Source organism: Citrus sinensis, chromosome 2 (assembly GCF_022201045.2).
Source record: "Citrus sinensis cultivar Valencia sweet orange chromosome 2, DVS_A1.0, whole genome shotgun sequence".
NCBI classification, from domain to species: Eukaryota; Viridiplantae; Streptophyta; class Magnoliopsida; order Sapindales; family Rutaceae; genus Citrus; species Citrus sinensis.
Window position 1 is genome coordinate 26,556,252 of NC_068557.1, and position 19,008 is coordinate 26,575,259.

The following is a 19,008-nucleotide window of genomic DNA, read 5'->3' on the forward strand; positions in this document are numbered from 1 at the left end:
TTTGAAGGAATTATAATGATACTGTACGGTAGTTAAGGTGCGTACTGTACGAATTAGCTAGTTCAAGAAAATGGTGGTAATTTTAATTGATTAATTAATTAAAAAGACAAGTCTTTTTCTCTCAGGTCTTTTTAACTAATTATACTATGTTATGCGTATTACAAGCGAGCTCTGAAGCTTTATAGGATAGCAGCTGGTACGCAGCACAGAGGCAGCTAGCAGCTAGCAGGCAGCCAGGTGATTTTGGAACCCTAACGATGAAAAGAAAAGCGAATGAAGGGCTATCAGTAATATGTATGCGTGTAGTTGTTATTTGCCGCTGCTTCTTCTATTCTATTAATAAGCCCTGCCCTCCCAGCCTCAGCTGGCCTTCCTCTCTCTATTTATACCGGAACTTTCCAGATTTCTTGTCGTTTCTAGAGAGAGAGAGAAGAAAACTAGAAGAAAAGATAAAGAAAGAAATAAGAGAGAGAGAGAGAGAGAGAGAATGCATGTAATGTGATGATGTATGCTGCTGCAGTATGTGTAATGTATTATGTATGTATGTGGTTTCACAGAAAAATGGATTGAAAGAGAGATACGATGCAATGCTACACATGATGAACTTTCTAAAGAGAGAGAGAATGTGTGTCGTTTTGGAGATTGTAATTTGTAATATCATTTTTATTATTTTTTTATGATCTATTATCTTAATTAATTAACTCCACTTATCTCCGCACGGGTTAGTGATTTTTTAAAATAATTTTATTGAATTAATTATCTCCAATTCAAATATTTTCCTTATCTTTAAAAAAAAAAAAGAAATCCAATTTTTATATCTCACAGGTATCCAAATTAATTTACACTTGAGGACAAAAACAAATCTTGTACAGCCAGCCAGCAGATAGGGAGAAGGGAGGGCATCGGCGGTGAGGTGTACATGTAAGTAAATGTAATGGTGGTGTACAGGATGAGGCTGCAACATATGGCGGGAGTACAAGTAAATTACATACATTCCAACCCACCACACCACCAATATCTGTCCCGTCCTCCTCCTCCTCCTCCTCCTCCTCCTCCTCTCTCTCGCCGTCTGCATAATTGATCTGGGTCACCCAGTTTGCGGAAAGACATAAATACCCCTCCCCCACTACCGGTTTAATATTTAATTCTACTGATTAAAATTAGTGTGGCCGGTGGTAATATCAATAATCAATTAATTAGTACAAATTCTAAATTTATGATCGAAAGAGAAGATCGTCTTTACTTAATTATATATCATAATAAGAAAAGAAATAATTCTCTACATATATCACATAGACTCGAATCGTTGTACATATATCACATAGACTCGAATCGTTGTCCTGTCCTCACATTTAATAAGTGTAGGGTCTGACCACTGAACCAAAAACCTAATGATGACATTGTGTTTTTAGTTGTTTTACTTGCAAAACTTTGTCAAAAAAAAAAAAGCCAATTGACTTGAGTATTGAATTTGAACATGACCCTTTTAATTTGCACTTGCCCGTAACAGTGTCCCTTTATCCAAATTCTTAGACCTAGAAGAAGGTCCAAAGTTAGGTACAATTTAATGTAATGTAAACAGAATGCACCCTTTTGAACGAATATTATTATGATTATTGTTATGGACAAATAGTATAATGAATGCGATTATTCGTCTTTTTTAAACTACGGGCGCAATGGCCTTACCTCGATTTTAAAGCTCGTCATATGAATAAAAATGTACTTTTATTTTTTGTATGCAAAGTTTCATGTTTGGTCTGTCTCCCCTTTGTTTTTATTTTTATTTTTAATATTTTTGGATCAGAATATATACGTGGTCTTCCTATTTTTAACTATTTAATTTCATCGAATTGCTAAATTTAATATTTTTCAATGTATTGAATGACTCAAAACACCAAATTGTAGTCTTATTGTCTACTAATTTTGGGAGGTGTGTCATCGTTGCACTTCTCTATTACAAAATAATAATTGTAGTTGTAATTATAACCAAACCGCTCTCACTTAATTAGTAAGTAAACTAGCTATTAGTGAGTGATTAGTGTGATAAATATTACCTAAATAATTAAGCAATAGTTGGTTTAAGTGATACAAAATGTTATGGAATCAGATCTCCTTTACAGAAAAAGTTTGGAGCAGGATTTGATTTGTAGAAGTTATAAAATGATTAGTATTTTCAAGAAATTACAAAACAAAGGGATCAGAAAATTGTAAGTTCATTTGACAAAAGGGATAAAAATGAAAAAAAAAAAAAGGATTTGTACAAAACATTGGTGGGAAATGCACATGCGAGGCAACGTGCTATTAGATTTCCCAAATATTCTCTAAAACAATTTTTAGATATATTTTTTAAGATATCATTTTTGTAACTTCTGCAGAATTTTTTTTTTTTTTTTAATAAAGTGATTGGGTACAAAGTCTTCAATTTAATGAGGATTAGTAAACTTGGAACTCATTAAAGAGCCGTGGTTTGGCGGCCTGACCAGGTTACTGGGAAGAAGCTATGTTGTTCGATTGTAAAGTTGTCTCAATTTGTTTCATTTATTTTTGTTTTGTACGTTTTGAGTTGTTTCTTGTCTTGGCAGTAATTAAAAAAATAAATAAATAAATTTATATTTATCCCAAATGCCATCTTCTTTCATTACTCACAACTACAGCATTTCATGCCACAGAAGGATTACTGATCAACTCATTCAAAAGATTGAAGAACAAACCTAAATTTTTTTTTATTAAGAAAATAATTTTTTGGGGGCAAAAAAAAAAAAAAGGAGGATTTTGATAAGATTCATTTAAGTTTTGTGAGGGGCAATGGGCTTCATACTCATTAGGATTTCGAGGATTTTGAAATAAACTCTTAGCTCTGCCTGTTACAAGTCCAAAATTATAAGGCCTTCTGGGCCTACATTTGCGGGCTGGCCCAGATAAGAGAGGTATTCCATATTCTATCCCGAAAGAGGTAAGGTTTATTTCAATCATTATCATTGTTATAAAAAAATGTGACTATATTTTTCATTAAATAAATTTTCTATGTGGATAAATTTTAATAATTTATAGGAGTTTTTTAATGGGGCGGAAAAAAAGAAAAGAAAAAGAAAGAAAGGTGGATTTTGAGAAGATTTATGTTTTATGAGGGGCAATGGGCTTGATTACTCATTAGGATCTAAAACTCTTAGCTTAGCCTATTACAAGTCCAAAATTATGAGGCATTCTAGGCCTACACCAGTGGGCTGCCCAAACAAGAGAGGTAGTCCATATTCTAATCTAACCTGAAAGAGGTAAAGGTTTGCTTTCAATCATTATCATAGTTATACAAAAAAATAAAAAATAAAAATCATTAAATAAATTTTCTATGTGGACAAATAAAAATAATTTATAGGAGTTTTTGTTACGTGTCCCCTAAGTGGGAGAGAATATACAATAATAAGTGTACTAAAAATTCTCTAATTAAAATAGCCATGAGCGAATTCTGAATAAATAAACACCAGGAAGTTCAAAGGCCGACATGGATTAGCCACTTAGCCCAAGTTGTATGGAGTTGGACTTGCGTTAGAAGCTTGGATAAGTGAAATGGCCCCAGCGACCCTCTCACTAATTGCGTTAGAAGCTTTGGATAATCTTCTAATTTTGATCTCCAATGCTATACTTGCGAAACATTTTAATTTTCAATTTCGAAGAGCAAGCAAAATTCATTCATGAGAACAACTTTTTAATATTTATAAATATTAGTTAGGAGACGTGTCATTACGCAATGACACGTCTCCTAACTAATAATTATAAATATTAAAAAAGTTAATCTTAATTCTTGTTTGGGTCATGGACCCTCCTTTTCTATGATGATATATTAAATCTAGATGCTATATATTAATCAATAAGGTACTATCCTTTTTTCAACTATATATGGTGAATCAAGTCTAAGCTATATTAGTTAGGAAATGTTAAAAAAAAAATCCAAAATAAATAATAATCTTTATTTCTCTATACTACCCCTTTGATGTTACAAAAAAATAATAAAAGTCACATAACTATGCATCGTTATGTTTGAAACTCTTTTCTCAGAAAAAGGGAAAAAAAAAAAAAGAAGAAGATAATGTGTGTGTATGGATTATTATTGTAAGAGTTGTACAAACTTCTTTATGCCAACCGAAGTCATAATGTTGTAATTAATTTGTTTGGGCTAAATATGCAAAACAAACATTGATCTATAACAACAATCATGCCCAATGTATATAAAATTATCATTTGGTACGTGCTAACTAGAAATTTGGTTATGATCACGACACGCCACCCTTTAGGGAGATAATTCATTTGACCAAACTTAACTGATAATGGTTGTGTGTTGCATAAATATTTTATATTTTCTCTATAAAGATTTCATTTCAATTAAAATTAATCACGGAAGCATATGATTAGATAATGATTTATAATTAATTGGAGTCACGCATGGCCCAAGTGGGATCTAATAATGTATGTACATGTATTCAAAACTTGATTAAAAAATTGTTAGGATGGAGACAAGCGTATGGACCCCTCATACTTTAAAAAAAAATATTCATGGCATCACCTTACCTGCTCATAAATTTTGGTCGATCATGTTATATTCATTCAATTTCTAATTCTCATGCATATGACAGCTTTTGAAACTAATAATTGACCCTAAGGCCAAATTCTATAAATCGCCTTCACATACTTTTGATGGAATGTGTAATTCTATATTACGCCCACTAAACCTTCACAAAAGTTATGAAAAACGTATGAGACTGTGCCTCTATATTTTGTATTCATGATTCTTTATAAGAAAATTAAAATAAAAAACGTAAATTATAATCGTGTCTTAATATTTTAGAGCATTCTCATTGTATTTTTACGATATACAATTTTTTTTTTTAATTTTATAGCATTTGGTTGAAATTTTTTACTTTTTTGAAAAAGGTTAAAAATTTGTATTTAGAATTTAATTCTTTTGTCTTCATTCTTTTTTTTTTTTAATTACATGAGGTTATTACTTAGATTACAACTTATATTTCATGAGATTACTATATTGATATTTACAATCAGACAATTACTGAGAGTAGATTTACAAATCTTATATAGAAGGACATATGCTCCACTTACGTTTTAAAAAAGTGAAGACTGTTTTCACTTAAATTGAGGAAGGAAATTAAACTCCCACAATGCGTTGTAGGGGCTCGAACTCATGTCCTCACAATTGTGAGAGTAGGGTTAAAAGGCCGATTGTTTTTTTGTGGGTATTTTGTGCTTAAGGAATAATCCTTTGGAATGTGATTCTCTAAGCATGAAAATAGATGAAAGAACTGTCTTAATAGCCAGCTAATCCTTTGTCTGCACATGGTGGGAAGCTTGAAGCTTCTTTGATGGAATTACTAAAAACAACATTAAAGAGTATTCTTAGGCAATGCCTAAGCATATGTGTCTTTCTAAAATGCTTATATTATTATGATAGAGTAGTATAATATAAATTATTATTATTGTTTTCGTGGGTGCCATCTTATTGAAAAGTTGTTATAATATAACACACTATACGTTAAAAAAAAATACAAATTAGAATACAAATCATGCAGTGTGATCCAATCTAATCTACCTACCAAACAAATGAATGTCATGTGGTTCGGTGGTTGAAAATATAGCACCATTACGTTGGTGATTTTCATTACTTTAAGACGAAAAATAGATTAACATGCACACAGGTCCCTACATTTTTATAATTTCTCAAACAATGTCATAGTTTGCATATCTGTATCAAACAGGTAAATCGACCCTGACCCACCCTTTCTAGAAGGACTGCACCAGTGCATCACCCTCTCATCATCAATTCATCACACACTGATTTTGGACGCATTTGAACAGGGATGGATGACTGGACTGAGAGACCTATTAATTGGACGCAAGCAGAAAAAACTATGCATCCACTTTGAGAAGAAGACAAAAAATTAGGGGAGTGTGTTGTTATTTGCCATTTGAGTTGATTCTGTGTCACAAGCGGGTCCCACGACGGCAGTGGACGGTGCGGATGCAAACAAAATTGAGACGCAAGGATAAAGGGAGCACAGGGGAACATTTACCGAACAAAGGAAAATAAACACTGCAGCAAGAAAAAATACAGTTATTGGAGACACAGAACAGAAGAGAGAAAAGTCAGTGGTGACACACGCACCAGACCAGCACCACCAACAGGACCAACACCAACTGATCAATTGATTCTTGTCTTCCTCGCTACTATACTAATCTCAGTCCCTTCCTCTTTTATTTTATTTTATTTTATTTTATTTATATTATAAATCCAACACCACCGACGATTTGAGAGCAAACAAAAATTGAGCGACCGAGAGAGATCTAGAGAGCAAGTGTGAGCGGATAAATTAGAAAAGAGAAAAAAAAAAGAATAGAAATGAGGGAACCGACGGTGGTTGGGACGGAGAGCAACGGTGGGTCGGTGGGGTCAATAGCACAGTCCCCGCCACCTCAGGCCTTGCTAGAGAGGCTCAAGGATTACGGCCAAGAAGACGCCTTTGCCCTCTGGGATGAGCTCTCCCCCGACGAACGCGACCACCTCGTCAAGGACATCGAGGTTGCTCTCTTTTTTTATTGAAAGCTTCCGTTTTACGATCTATTTTCTGAAATGTTATTTTATTTTATCTTTGGTTTCTGACAGAGCTTAGATCTTCCGAGAGTCGATCGGATCATTCGATGTTCACTTCGATCTCAAGGTTACTTATTCATCTCTTTCTTAATTGCTTTGTTATAATGTACGCAAGTGGAAAAAATTATGAGCTTGATGTGAAATGATGCAAAATTTGTTGATATTGCAGGGCTTCCGGTGGCCGCAATTGAGCCGGTGCCGGAGAGAAGTGTGTCAACGGTAGAGGAGAGAACCATGGACGAAAGGGAAAGATGGTGGAAGATGGGTTTGAAGGCCATCTCTGATGGCAAATTGGCTGTTTTGCTTTTATCTGGTGGCCAGGTTATTTCCTTTTTCATTTTATTTATTTATTCTCGTACAATTGATTATCATCATTTTCTCTAAAAGTGTATGTCGAAGCATGTGGGTTATTTTGGTTTTGATTGCTTTTTGCTTTTGCTTTTTTTTGGAGGGAGTAAGAGTTGTATACATTTAATGTGCTTTCAAAAGAATTAATTATTTATTCTTGTTGTGTGAATGGGGTGTTTCTTGAAGAATCTGTATCTCTCTTCCTCTCTAACCATAATGGTGCCTTTTGAGATGGGATGAATATTTGATGCTCACTTAAGACAATTTGGAAAATGGGTATGTTTACTTAATAATGCAAAAGGCAGAGATGTAAAGTGTTATCATGTGTTCTCACTATTTGCTTTACTAAACTGCTTCGACTTCGGGCTTCGGGTGGGTAGTTACATCACACATCTCTCTCTCTCTTTCTCTCTCTGGTTGGTGTGCTCCTGCTTCTTTTGGATCTCCACTAATGACAATTTGCTACTGGATTGTTCACCTAAATGTGAAAAGTAGGGTAAGGGGCCCTAAGATATATATATATATAATTTTTTTTTTATTAGCAATTATTGTATTGAAAGGAAGCTTTATAGGATTCCATGCTCCTTTTTTTCAGAATCAATTGTAAATCGTTATTAGTAATCAAACTTATCTTCTGATGGACCTCATATTCTGTAATACTGGCAATATATATTATTGCATATATGAGTATCCTCATTATTTGTGTTTGTCTGCTCATGCATGTGGAAAGTGTTATCAGTTCAAGCAAGGAATATCCTCATTTTTCTCAGCAGTAAACCGAATTTGGGAATGTATGTTTAGACCAGTATCAATACTCATCCAATAACCATTTATTTGCATTTTCCTAGTGATGATTACTGATCTTTGGATGCAATACACTTTGGCCTCCAACAACATCAGCTGTCAAGTTAGCTATTACAGTCTGTTGATTTGATTTCTTTAAATGATAAGATACATTTGTTACTTAATGTGTGGCTCGACATTCTCATGTTTTGGTAATTTTTTTTAATTTTTTATTTTTAATCAAAACACCCAATAACCATTTATTTGCATTTTCCTAGTGATGATTACTGATCTTTGGATGAAATGCACTTTGGCCTCCAACAACATCAGCTGTCAAGTTAGCTAATTACAGTCAGTTGATTTGATTTCTTTAAATGATAAGATACATTTGTTACATAATGTGAGGCCTGACATTCTCATGTTTTGGGATTTTTTCTTTATTTTTTATTTTTTAATCAAAACACCCCTGCTCATCCCTCCCGATATACAAACACAAATTAAATTAAATATCTTCCCCCTCAAGGTTGGTGGGAGAGGAATTTGATCTTTAGACCTCTTGTTTCTTTGCAAGTGATTAAACAGTTATGCTACTAACCCCTTGGAGAGTTGGATGAGGCAAACATCGGAAGTTTCTCCTGTTACTCTTTATTTTCAAACCATCCATAGATGATAACACCACTAGGTTGAGGTTTATTTCTGGTACATATATGTATGTATTTAGAATATCAGTATCATGAGAAGTGATGTGTTTAATTTTCATATTAGGGTGCATATGGGTAAATCGTTATTCTGCTCCACATATTTTGGTTGCTTGAGACTTTTGTCTATTATTCTGTATTCTACGTTCCATGAAGTTGTTTTAGTCACTGTGTTTGTAAGTGCAACTTTATCTGACTCTTGCATATGTTTTCTTGTCATGGGACTTTGATACAGGGAACTCGACTCGGAAGTTCAGATCCAAAGGGATGTGTTAGTGAGTAATTGTTCCATCACTTGATTTAAAGCCATTCATTAAATTGTGTACTTTTGAGGTTGTTGAATTGAAAATGCACGAGGAGTGGAATTTCTGATTCTTTTACTGATTTTCTTTTACTGTTTTTAGTAAAACTATTAGGAAGTGTGGTATAATTCATCACTACAAATTGAATGGTTGACACTAGTTCTTTATACAAGCTGTTATTTCACCTATTGTTTTGTCTAATTATCGGCCCTAGTGTTGTTTCTTTCTTTTGCTTACATATTTCCTTGAAGTATGGACACTTTCACTTTGCTTATGTTGTGTTGACGAGAAAATTATGATGGTTACTTCTTTTGTTTATTTTTTAATCTTAATAACTTATCTGAATCTAAAATAAGGAAAAAAAATGCTTAAATTCCTCTTTTCATCTAATAATTTATTTTCATTGAGAAACTTACAATGGTTACTTCTTTTATTTGTTTCAAATCTGAATAACTTATCTGAATCTAAAATAAAGAAAAAAAAAGCTTAAATCCCTCTATTCGTGGAATTATTTATTTTCTTATATTCAAAAGAAAAAATAAAATAAAAGAAAAGTTGAATCCTAGTCTGCTCTAAATGATTTCTTGCATTTTGACTGTAGCATTAGAAGTCATGTTTCATTGAAGTAATTTTTTCTTTTCTATATATTTGAATCTCAGTAAATCAGTGATTTGAAAATAAATTTTGTTTTGTACTTTTGTTACCTTTGATGGGATTTTATTTCAGATATTGGACTTCCTTCTGGGAAGTCTCTTTTTCAACTACAAGCTGAGAGAATCTTGTGTGTCCAACGACTTGCTGCTCAAGTTACGAGTGAGGGTAAGGTTTATTTTGCTCGATTGTGTGTGTTTATAATTCATTTGAATTTACTATGTTAATTCTTCTTTATCTGCAGGTGGAGGTTCTGGTTCAGCAGCGATACATTGGTATATAATGACCAGCCCATTTACTGATGATGCCACACGCAAATATTTTGAGGGCCACAAGTACTTTGGTCTTGAATCGGATCAAGTGAGATCCCGTCAATATTTTTCATTTTTGGATATTTGGTAAAATCATTTTTTTTTGTTCTTACTTTGAATGACACTTCTTTGATGTAGGTCACCTTCTTCCAGCAGGGCACCATACCTTGTGTTTCTAAGGATGGTAGATTTATTATGGAGACTCCATACAAAGTATGGCCTTCCCCTCCTTTTTTTTCCCTAAAACATTTAAATAATCTATTTGGAGTCCTGAAAATGTCCAAAGCTACTTAGACTTTCATTTAGTTGAGGCTTTGATATTTCATATACAAATTTGAATAAAGACGTGAAAATTTTTATTTGAGAAAGGTTTTTTCTTTTTTCCCCCCTTCATTTTTCTGTTTGAACCTTTGCAAAATTTTAAAGTTTCATATCCCTTACATAATATGATAGTTATATGAGTTTAATTGTTTAAAGCCAGGTTGCTAAGGCTCCAGATGGAAATGGAGGAGTCTATTCAGGTATCATTTTGATTCAGCGATGTTTCAAGTATCACAATATCATATGGATACTTACTTTTTTAGATGGACTCATGTTGATCAGCTCTGAAATCATCAAAATTATTAGAAGACATGGCTACGAGAGGGATTAAATACATAGATTGCTATGGAGTTGACAATGCGCTGGTAAGTTTTTGTTCTTTCGATTATTTCTTTATTAAAAATTCTAGGTATTTTCCTATTTAAGAATTAGTGATTAGGGTCTTGCAAGCAGGTTCGCGTGGCTGATCCTACTTTCTTGGGATATTTTATTGATAAAGGTGTCTCTGCTGGTGCAAAAGTTGTCCGCAAGGTAACTAAATATTCTGCATCTGGAGTTGTCTGGGACTTCAATTTTATGAATTGATTAATGTCTAAATGGAAACTTGAATTTGAGAAGGCATTCCAGATAATTGCAGTTTGCTTCCATTGCTATCATTATTCTGGTTAACTCACCGTATAAAATTCTCTATGATGGATATAGACACCACGACCCCTCATGTCAAAGGGTGTTTTCTCCCTGTATCTAGGTTATCTTGGAATTTGGTTTTGCTTAGCATCTGCTTCTCAATTTAAATGGAAAAATCATGCTTGGATACTGAATAAATCTGGACATGAATCAGGTTTATTCTAGTTTAGCTCTGTCACTATCAGCAGTAGTAATTGATGGTTAATAAGCATAAGTGCATTGTTCACTGTATAAACTTAGGCAATTTGATATTGTTTACAATGAAAAGAACTTTGTTGTTTAAAAAATATATTCTAAACAATTTATTCCTTTTCCTCTGAGTTTGGTTACAGGCATACCCCCAAGAAAAAGTTGGTGTTTTTGTAAGACGAGGTAAAGGTGGACCTCTTACTGTTGTTGAGTACAGTGAATTAGATCCATCACTGGCTTCTGCAATCAATCAGGAGACTGGACGTCTTCGTTTTTGTTGGAGTAATGTATGTACTTTTGCCTCAACTTCTTAATGATTTTTTACTAAGCTGTAGTGCTCCTGTAGATTTTGATTTTGCTTGTTGGAGTATGCGGCCCAAGTGCTTGTAGGTAATAAATTGCCGGCTGAAAGGAGTTTGGCTGAAAAATTATGCATGAGGTTACTATTGTGATTAAAGAAGTTTTCTTTTCATTTCTTTAAACATTTTCTTATTCTTTTATACTCTAAAAATTGCATTTTAGAATGTTATAATGAATTTTGGTCCCATAAAACCTGATTTCCCTGTTCATTAAAGTCTTGTACGATTTAAAGTTTGCTTGTTTTCAGGGGCAGTGAATGTTTTTGATTGGTGGTTTAATGCCTTCGTGAAACCTTTATGAGAGAACTTCAATTACTATCCTAATGAATGTGTCATGAACTATGTAAACCGATGATTTGAAGGTGCAAATAATAATTTTCATTCCATTCAGGATTCTTTCGAGTTCTCTGTTGTCGTTGTTAATGTATGCACTGTGACTTCTTGCATTCACTAAAAGTTTAAAATAATAAAAAATGTCTTGCATTCTAATAGAATTTGTTTTCCTGACTGTTCTACACCTTCTTCGGTTTCAGGTTTGCTTACACATGTTTACTTTGGATTTCCTAAACCAAGTGGCTAATGGCCTCGAAAAAGACAGTGTGTTAGTAATGCTATCTTTCTCATACATGCAATGTTGAAACTAATTTTTATCATTCCCATAATCAACATGTCCTTTATTGCTATATATGTCCTGATTGATCTTTAATGTCATTTTGCCTGGACACTGCTTTATCAGTCTGGATTATATTGAACCATGGTAGTGGACTCCAAGTAGCTCATTCTAAAAATCAGTTCTAGCAGAATGGAGTCATATCAGTCTCTAGTCTCCACCATATCTTTCTAACCTGTCAATGTTATCAAGAGTGTGAACTAGTAATAACATTCATGTTCTCTGTGGGATCCTTGAGGAAAAATTATCAACATTAATCTTTTATAGGGTTCCAACTTCCAAAAGAATAGAGGGATCAAACACCATCAAGAAATGTAAGAATTAACCAACCTAGTCATTTCAGTCTTCAATGTTTTGCAACATCCATTGTATATCTATTTGGTATTCCTAGAAATGAGATGGGTCAAAGTAAACGTCAAGACGACTCCAGAAATTAGTACATGATGAATAACAGTGCTCTTCAGACACTTCATTGTATTTTTTGTATGCACTTTTTACTGGCTTGGTATGTTAATACACATGCATTATGAGTGCAGTTACCATCTTGCTGAGAAAAAGATACCTTCTATCCACGGCCAAACTGTGGGATTCAAGCTAGAGCAGTTCATATTTGATGCATTTCCTTATGCTCCTTCAACTGCACTTTTTGAGGTGACATTCCTTCCATTTTCCTTAATCCAAGTCCTGCAGTTTCCTTTCTTGTCTTTGTGCTGAGTGTTACTTTTGTCTCGGAAAATATGTTGTACAAAATTTCAGGTGTTGCGTGAGGAAGAGTTTGCACCAGTAAAAAATGCCAATGGTTCAAACTTTGACACCCCAGACAGTGCCCGACTGCTTGTTCTCCGACTCCATACACGATGGGTGATTGCTGCTGGTGGCTTTTTGACTCATTCAGTGCCGCTATATGCAACTGGTAATTTCATTATTTCTTTTATGTGCATTCACATGTGAAGTTTCATTATACAAGAGTACTTTAGTAAGATTTGAAATGGAAAAGGAGGAAGAGAGGATGCTTAAACTCAGATAGGCAGCAGGACGGAATAGAAAGTCTGAAATTTCTGTTACTTTATGTGATACTATATTGGTAACTGAGATGAGGAGGGCTTAGGTTAAGTTGAATTGCCTTTGGATGATATGAGTTAGTCCAGGTCATCTAGGATATTAAACTTTGCAACTTAGACGTAGGTTTGGCTCGCCATCATCTTTCTCACAATTTGCTTTTAATATGTAAAATTAAAAAGGAAAACAAAATAATGACTCTTATTCAACTCCCTCCTACCCCTCTCTCTCTCTATTCAATTGAAGTAGCTACTCAAGGATTTTAGATTGTTCTCAATACTCGGTATGCTTGCTCTTGAACCCAGGTGTGGAGGTATCACCACTCTGTTCTTATGCTGGAGAAAACCTAGAAGCTATATGCCGTGGAAGGACATTTCATGCCCCTTGTGAGATTGGATTCTAGTTGAGCTTTCTCTATCTATTCTTGATTTCTGCGGCTTCATTTTAGTTAAAGTGGGATCAGTGAGGTTCATCTTTCCCATGCTTTTATTGAGATAGATAGCAGGCGGTATGCTTATGTATGAATTATAATTTTGTGATATGTTGTGCAATATGAGATTGGTTCATTTTTATTCATTGGCAGTGATGCCCTTTGATAGTCTTGTTGAGGTAATGCTTGTGTTTTTTCTTTTTTTCTTAAAATTCTTTTGGGTCTAAATCAATTGACTACCAAGTCTTCTAAGATGGCATGACAAATATCACTTATACAAAAAGTAGTCAATCAGCCTAATAATTAATGTAGTTTTCCTTGAGAACAACAATTACACGCCGTTTTAACGTACACCAATAGTGTACATTGTTTCATGAGATGGTGAACTGTGATATTTGGGGTTGGAGATCAAAATTCCCCGGCAGCTTATATTGAATAATGAATATTAAACTGGTTCAATAACATTCATTAAATAGTTAAATTCACCCGTACAATTCTTGTGTGAATAATGAATCTTTAGCTAAGATTCCTAGTCTTTGGACATTGCTAATGAAGCTCTGACAACTTGATCTAATCATTTCTATGCATCATATAAAGGGGAATACAAGAGATTAAGCCAAAACTGAGCACGCAACTATTTCAAGTTAACACAGTAATGAAAATTTGATCAGAGGCAACATAAGTAATAACGTCATAGTAGATCAACAAGGGGGGGAATTAATACAGAAATTTTGTATTGTAGTTTAAAAAGTGTTACATTGATCAATTTCATTGCTATATACATATTGAAAATCACACCGCAAGTGTGAAGAAATTTTGGTTTTGCTGATTAATTACTTCACCAGAGAGCTGAATTGCAACTTTATAATAGGCTTCTGAGTGGCCACAAATGCAGTCTTGAAGCATGGTGCAGTAAGTTCAGGAGGCTCAAGCTCTTCTAAACTCTCATTCTGGCAAAAACTAGATATAGTGCCGGTTGCTAAAGCTGCTGCAACTGTCGCACCGACTTGATTAAAATTTTGGGCTTGACTCACGGATGTGGCATTGTCATCTTCAGTTTCGATTGATACTGCCGGCCTCTGTGGACGAGAAGAGGCAGACGTGCTGCTACTGACAGAAGAAGTTGAAGGCTCCACTGATGGACTACTTTTGAGACCGTGAGAACCATCAAGTGCCACACCACTCTCTGTCTGTGAGGATTTCTGACCAGAAGAATGTCCTGCAGTTGAAGATTCAGATTTCTTCAATTTTGTGCTTTCAATGACTTCAATTCTTTTCCTCTTCTTTTCGTTGAGTGACTTAGGAGGTCGAACTCCTCCAGGAAAGACAAAATCAGGGATGTCTTGGCATCTTAAGTGGGATACATGTATTTGCATTCCTTGTTTCCATGAGCTGTACATCCATACTACATGGCTCTTAAATTCCTCCACAGTTAATCTCATATCAAACTTTTCACCATCCTGAGGACTAACGCCTTGCTTGCGGCCCAATCCCATGAAGTAGTGACATTGGCTGCTTGATTTTACTGAATTCTCTGAAAAATCGCCTGGGTATAAACGACACTGAAGCACACCGCCCATATCCCTCTCAATCATATGAATAAGCTGACGTAGCCTTGATTCAACCCAGCCTTTCCACTGTCTAAAATCTCCAGCATTTTTAGCAGCTATGTGTATTTGCAAGTAGTTCTTGAATGATCCAAAGAAATGGTAAGGCTCGAAAAGAGTGATCCAGGTCCTTTTGCCAGCCTCAATTTCCTCACACAGTTCTTTTGCCCTCTGAAATTCTTCTTGCATAATGCGGAGTGTAGTGGATGACACATTGTAGCTAGAATTCGTACAAGGATAGGAAGGGGTTATTATAGGCATCAGATGTTTCCTGTCCCTCTGATTACTTCTGGGATCCCAAACATGATGGGGCATAGCCTGATACTGAATTGGACATAACATGACTGGATTAGGCCACTTCCAATGTGCAAAAATCTTGAAGAATCGAGAAACCAGCACATTAGGCAGGGCATTCGGGTACAGCTGACACACACGAGCAACGAGCAATGCCCAGTTAATACCGCCAAGAAACCCCATCGCATTGGAATAAATCCCACGCCGCTTTGCCCAAAACCGAAGGCATCTCAAAGTGGACCGAAAATTCCGAATATTAGGAACCAAACTGAGAATCCTGTCAGTGACCCTGCATCCATTGAGACTCAAGACCGTCTGCTCATCAAGATTGTGCAACAAGGAATCTTGTAAGCTATCCAAGTCCTCAGGAATCACCGAAAATTGCAATTGTGCGTAAAGAAGATCAACAGACACCCCATTAAACTTAAACTTGATAACCGGCACACGGGCATCCGGCACAGGGGTTAAATCCTCAACTAGAGGAGTTTCTTGGAGCATACGGAAAAGCTTACCAAAGAAGTCGTCATGTCTAGTAGCATAGCAAGGTCCAACACATAAAGCATCAATATCAGTAGAAGGGCCGGCAACACCCAAACGATAAGACCCGAATGTAAATAATTTGGCATTAGCTTCTTGAATCTGTTCCTCATCGGATATACCCTTATCCATTGTGACCCTTTTAATCCAATCTTTAACAATCCCGTCTAACCTTCCCAATACCTCCACCCTTCCTAAAGATTCTTCCTCACTCGCAAATAATTTTTCATCAACTAAAATTTTCTCTAACTCTTTAGTACTGATCACATCCAACACTGTCGGAGCCGACGTTGAAATAATCTCCATTATTTAGAAACTCAGACGAACAAGAAATTTACAACTGCCTCAACCGAAAGGGAAGCATTAGCGATGATAAAATCCCATATAAATACATTTATTTGCCAATTCCCGTATTAGCTAGGATAACTCATTCCTTATTGTACCATGTTTTCCTAATTGTACCTGGAAAACTCCTTTTTGTATTTTTTTTAAATACATATATAATTTCTTAAAGGCTAAGTTTTAGTTGGTGGTTTAATGAAATTCGGTAATTTTTTGTTCCACATTTTAAATATTATATATTATTACCTTGTTTTAGTTAGATGTTTACCTCCACAGCTCCACTCAATTAATAAAAAGAGTAAAAAGACTCTCTATAATTTGACAAAGTGTTTATGTGGTCTTTATGTTTTAAAAATATGGAAAATTATCTCAACACTACCTCTTTTTTGTCGTATATATATTTAATTACCACAAAATTTTGACATGTACTTTGCACCATATTTGTTTTAAAATTTGTATCAATCAATCAATTACTTTGACATTCAAAATAATAGTTTTACCCCTAAATGAATTAAAAGACTATTTTATTATACAAAATTTTAAAAAATATAAAAATCAAAATTCTAATACCCCTAAATTCAATCAATGAAATAAATAAACCTCAAAATGTAAGATGATAATTTTTAAATGAAATTATAATTATAGAAAATAAAATTTGTAATGATAATTTTTTTGTAATTATAATTTCATTTAATTTTTGTAATTAAATTAAGTATATGGAAGTTTACAAAAATTAACATGAAGAGAAAAACTCCCTGTGATTATTGTAGACTTCCCTATACAAATTAAATGAAACTATATTTATAAAAAAATTTAACATATTAGATTCAAGATTCATTTATTTTACTAAATTCAGTGGTATTCTTATAATTATAATTTTTTTATTTTTTAAAATTTTGGAGAATAAAATGGTATTTCAATTCATTTAGGAATAAAATAATTATTTTTTAATGTCAAAGTGGTTGATCAATATAAACTTAAAAATAAAAGTAGTGCAAAGTATATGTCAAAATTTTGTGGTGGTTAGATGTACATATGACAAAAGAAATATGGTGCAGAGATAATTCCCTTAAAAATACCATAATTCTCTTAAAAATATTTTAGAATACCCTAGCCATTATCTTTGTTTATCGTTACTTCCATTAAAGTTAAAAGTTACTTTTCGAGATTTAAAAAAAAAAAAATTCTCTTGAACTAAAATAATTTAAAATTAAAAAATTACTACAATAGAAAAAATGGCATTAACAATTAAAAATAAATAAATTCAAGCTGAACTAAAAAACAAAAAGAAAGTGCAACAAAAAGTCTACCCATTCTCTTCTCCAACTGCCCATCAAATCATAAATCAAACACAATAACTTATCACGAATCTAGTTCATAATTTTCAAATTTACAAATCACTATTGAAATATCCAAAGTTGTTATTGAGACATAGAAAGGAAAATTTTTACAATACATTTGATGTTCCATGTCATTGGATGATGTGAAATTACTAGCTAATAATTTTTTGACATGTGTCAATAAATTTTAAACCTAAAAATTAGTTTATTAAAAGTCAAACAATTCCTTCCTTTTTCTTTCTCTTTTTTCTGATTTTAAAAATTCCTCCCCTTCTTCTAAATTTTGAGAACAAAAAAACCAAGAAAATTGATTTATTAGAAATTATAAAAATAATAAATTGAATAAAGGAGTATCTGGATTGCATGGGTGTGAGGATGGAAGAAATTTCTAAGAATGATGAGGTTTATATATATAAAGTAAATGAACAAGCACAACAAAGAGCATTTATTATTGATTATAATTCGGCGCCACTGTGGATATTCATGCTCATATAAGTTATTTGAGTTGGTGGGGATATTGTGTAATCATGCTCTAAAAGTTTTTTATTTACATAATTTCACGAACTTACCGGAGCATTATTTATTAAAGAGGTGGACTAAGAATCAACAAAGTGTTGACTCCACTGGCAATGGAGTCTCCTTAAGTGGCTTGACTGGGTTTGCTCCCTAGTTCGAGTCGCAGGGAAGTCGCCTTTGTTGGGAGAACCTGTGCCTCCCGGTTCGAGCGGAGACTTATAGTCTGGGTTGTGGTACGGGCTTAAAGGTACCTCCCACAGTTGGGACTCTCCCCAGAATACCTCGTGATTAATATAAAAAAAAAGAAGAGGTGGACTAAGAAGCAAAGAAGGGACTTGTGCTAGGAAATGGTACTTCTGACTTATCAAGTAACAACACCAAGTTTGGGCAATTATTATAGCCTCAGTGAACTGAAGATTGGAAGAAGGAAGAGAGACCTTTGAAACTAGAGGTAAGAGAGAGAGAAAGCGAGGGCATTGTTTGACTTTTAATAAATTAATTTTTAGGTTTAAAAATTATTGACTAATGTCAATAATTTATTAGTTAGTGATTTCACATCATCTATTTAATGCTATGAAACATCTAATATATTATAGAATTTCTCAGAAGGTATCATTTTGTTTAGTTTAAATTAAAAAAAAAAATAACGTAATTTTTTTTATTGAGAAAAGTCCGAACAAATGCTTCTTCTACCCCTCAAGGAAATTAAACATTCACAGCCTCCATTCCATGCCGCTCCTCTTCATGCCATCACTATCTCAAAGCTTTCATTATGTTGCCACTAATCGCGCTCCCACGCAACACCATGGTAGACTAAGATGAAGTTGAAGCAGAGAAAAGAGTGGTGATGAAAGGAATTATGTGTGCGTGATTGAAGGCATGTCGGTAATTGAATGAAACTTTTTCTTT

The 19,008-nt window shown here is 34.0% G+C and overlaps 2 protein-coding genes across 2 annotated transcripts; one reads left to right on the forward strand and one right to left on the reverse strand.

Moving 5' to 3' along the window:
- Positions 1–6,062: 6,062 nt before the first annotated feature.
- LOC102622725 (UDP-N-acetylglucosamine diphosphorylase 1) lies at positions 6,063–13,631 on the forward strand. Its single transcript, XM_006468472.4, has 15 exons — positions 6,063–6,583; positions 6,668–6,722; positions 6,825–6,976; positions 8,720–8,759; positions 9,513–9,605; positions 9,682–9,797; positions 9,887–9,961; positions 10,230–10,269; positions 10,352–10,434; positions 10,523–10,600; positions 11,089–11,232; positions 11,838–11,905; positions 12,511–12,625; positions 12,731–12,887; positions 13,339–13,631. The coding sequence occupies exons 1-15, from the start codon at positions 6,404–6,406 to the stop codon at positions 13,434–13,436; spliced, it is 1,494 nt and encodes a 497-aa protein (XP_006468535.2). The 5' UTR covers positions 6,063–6,403; the 3' UTR covers positions 13,437–13,631.
- Positions 13,632–14,221: 590 nt separating this feature from the next.
- Positions 14,222–16,364, reverse strand: LOC102622420 (nuclear poly(A) polymerase 1-like). Its single transcript, XM_006468471.4, has one exon. It carries the CDS (start codon positions 16,205–16,207, stop codon positions 14,297–14,299), a length of 1,911 nt encoding a protein of 636 aa, XP_006468534.2. The 5' UTR covers positions 16,208–16,364; the 3' UTR covers positions 14,222–14,296.
- Positions 16,365–19,008: the final 2,644 nt, after the last annotated feature.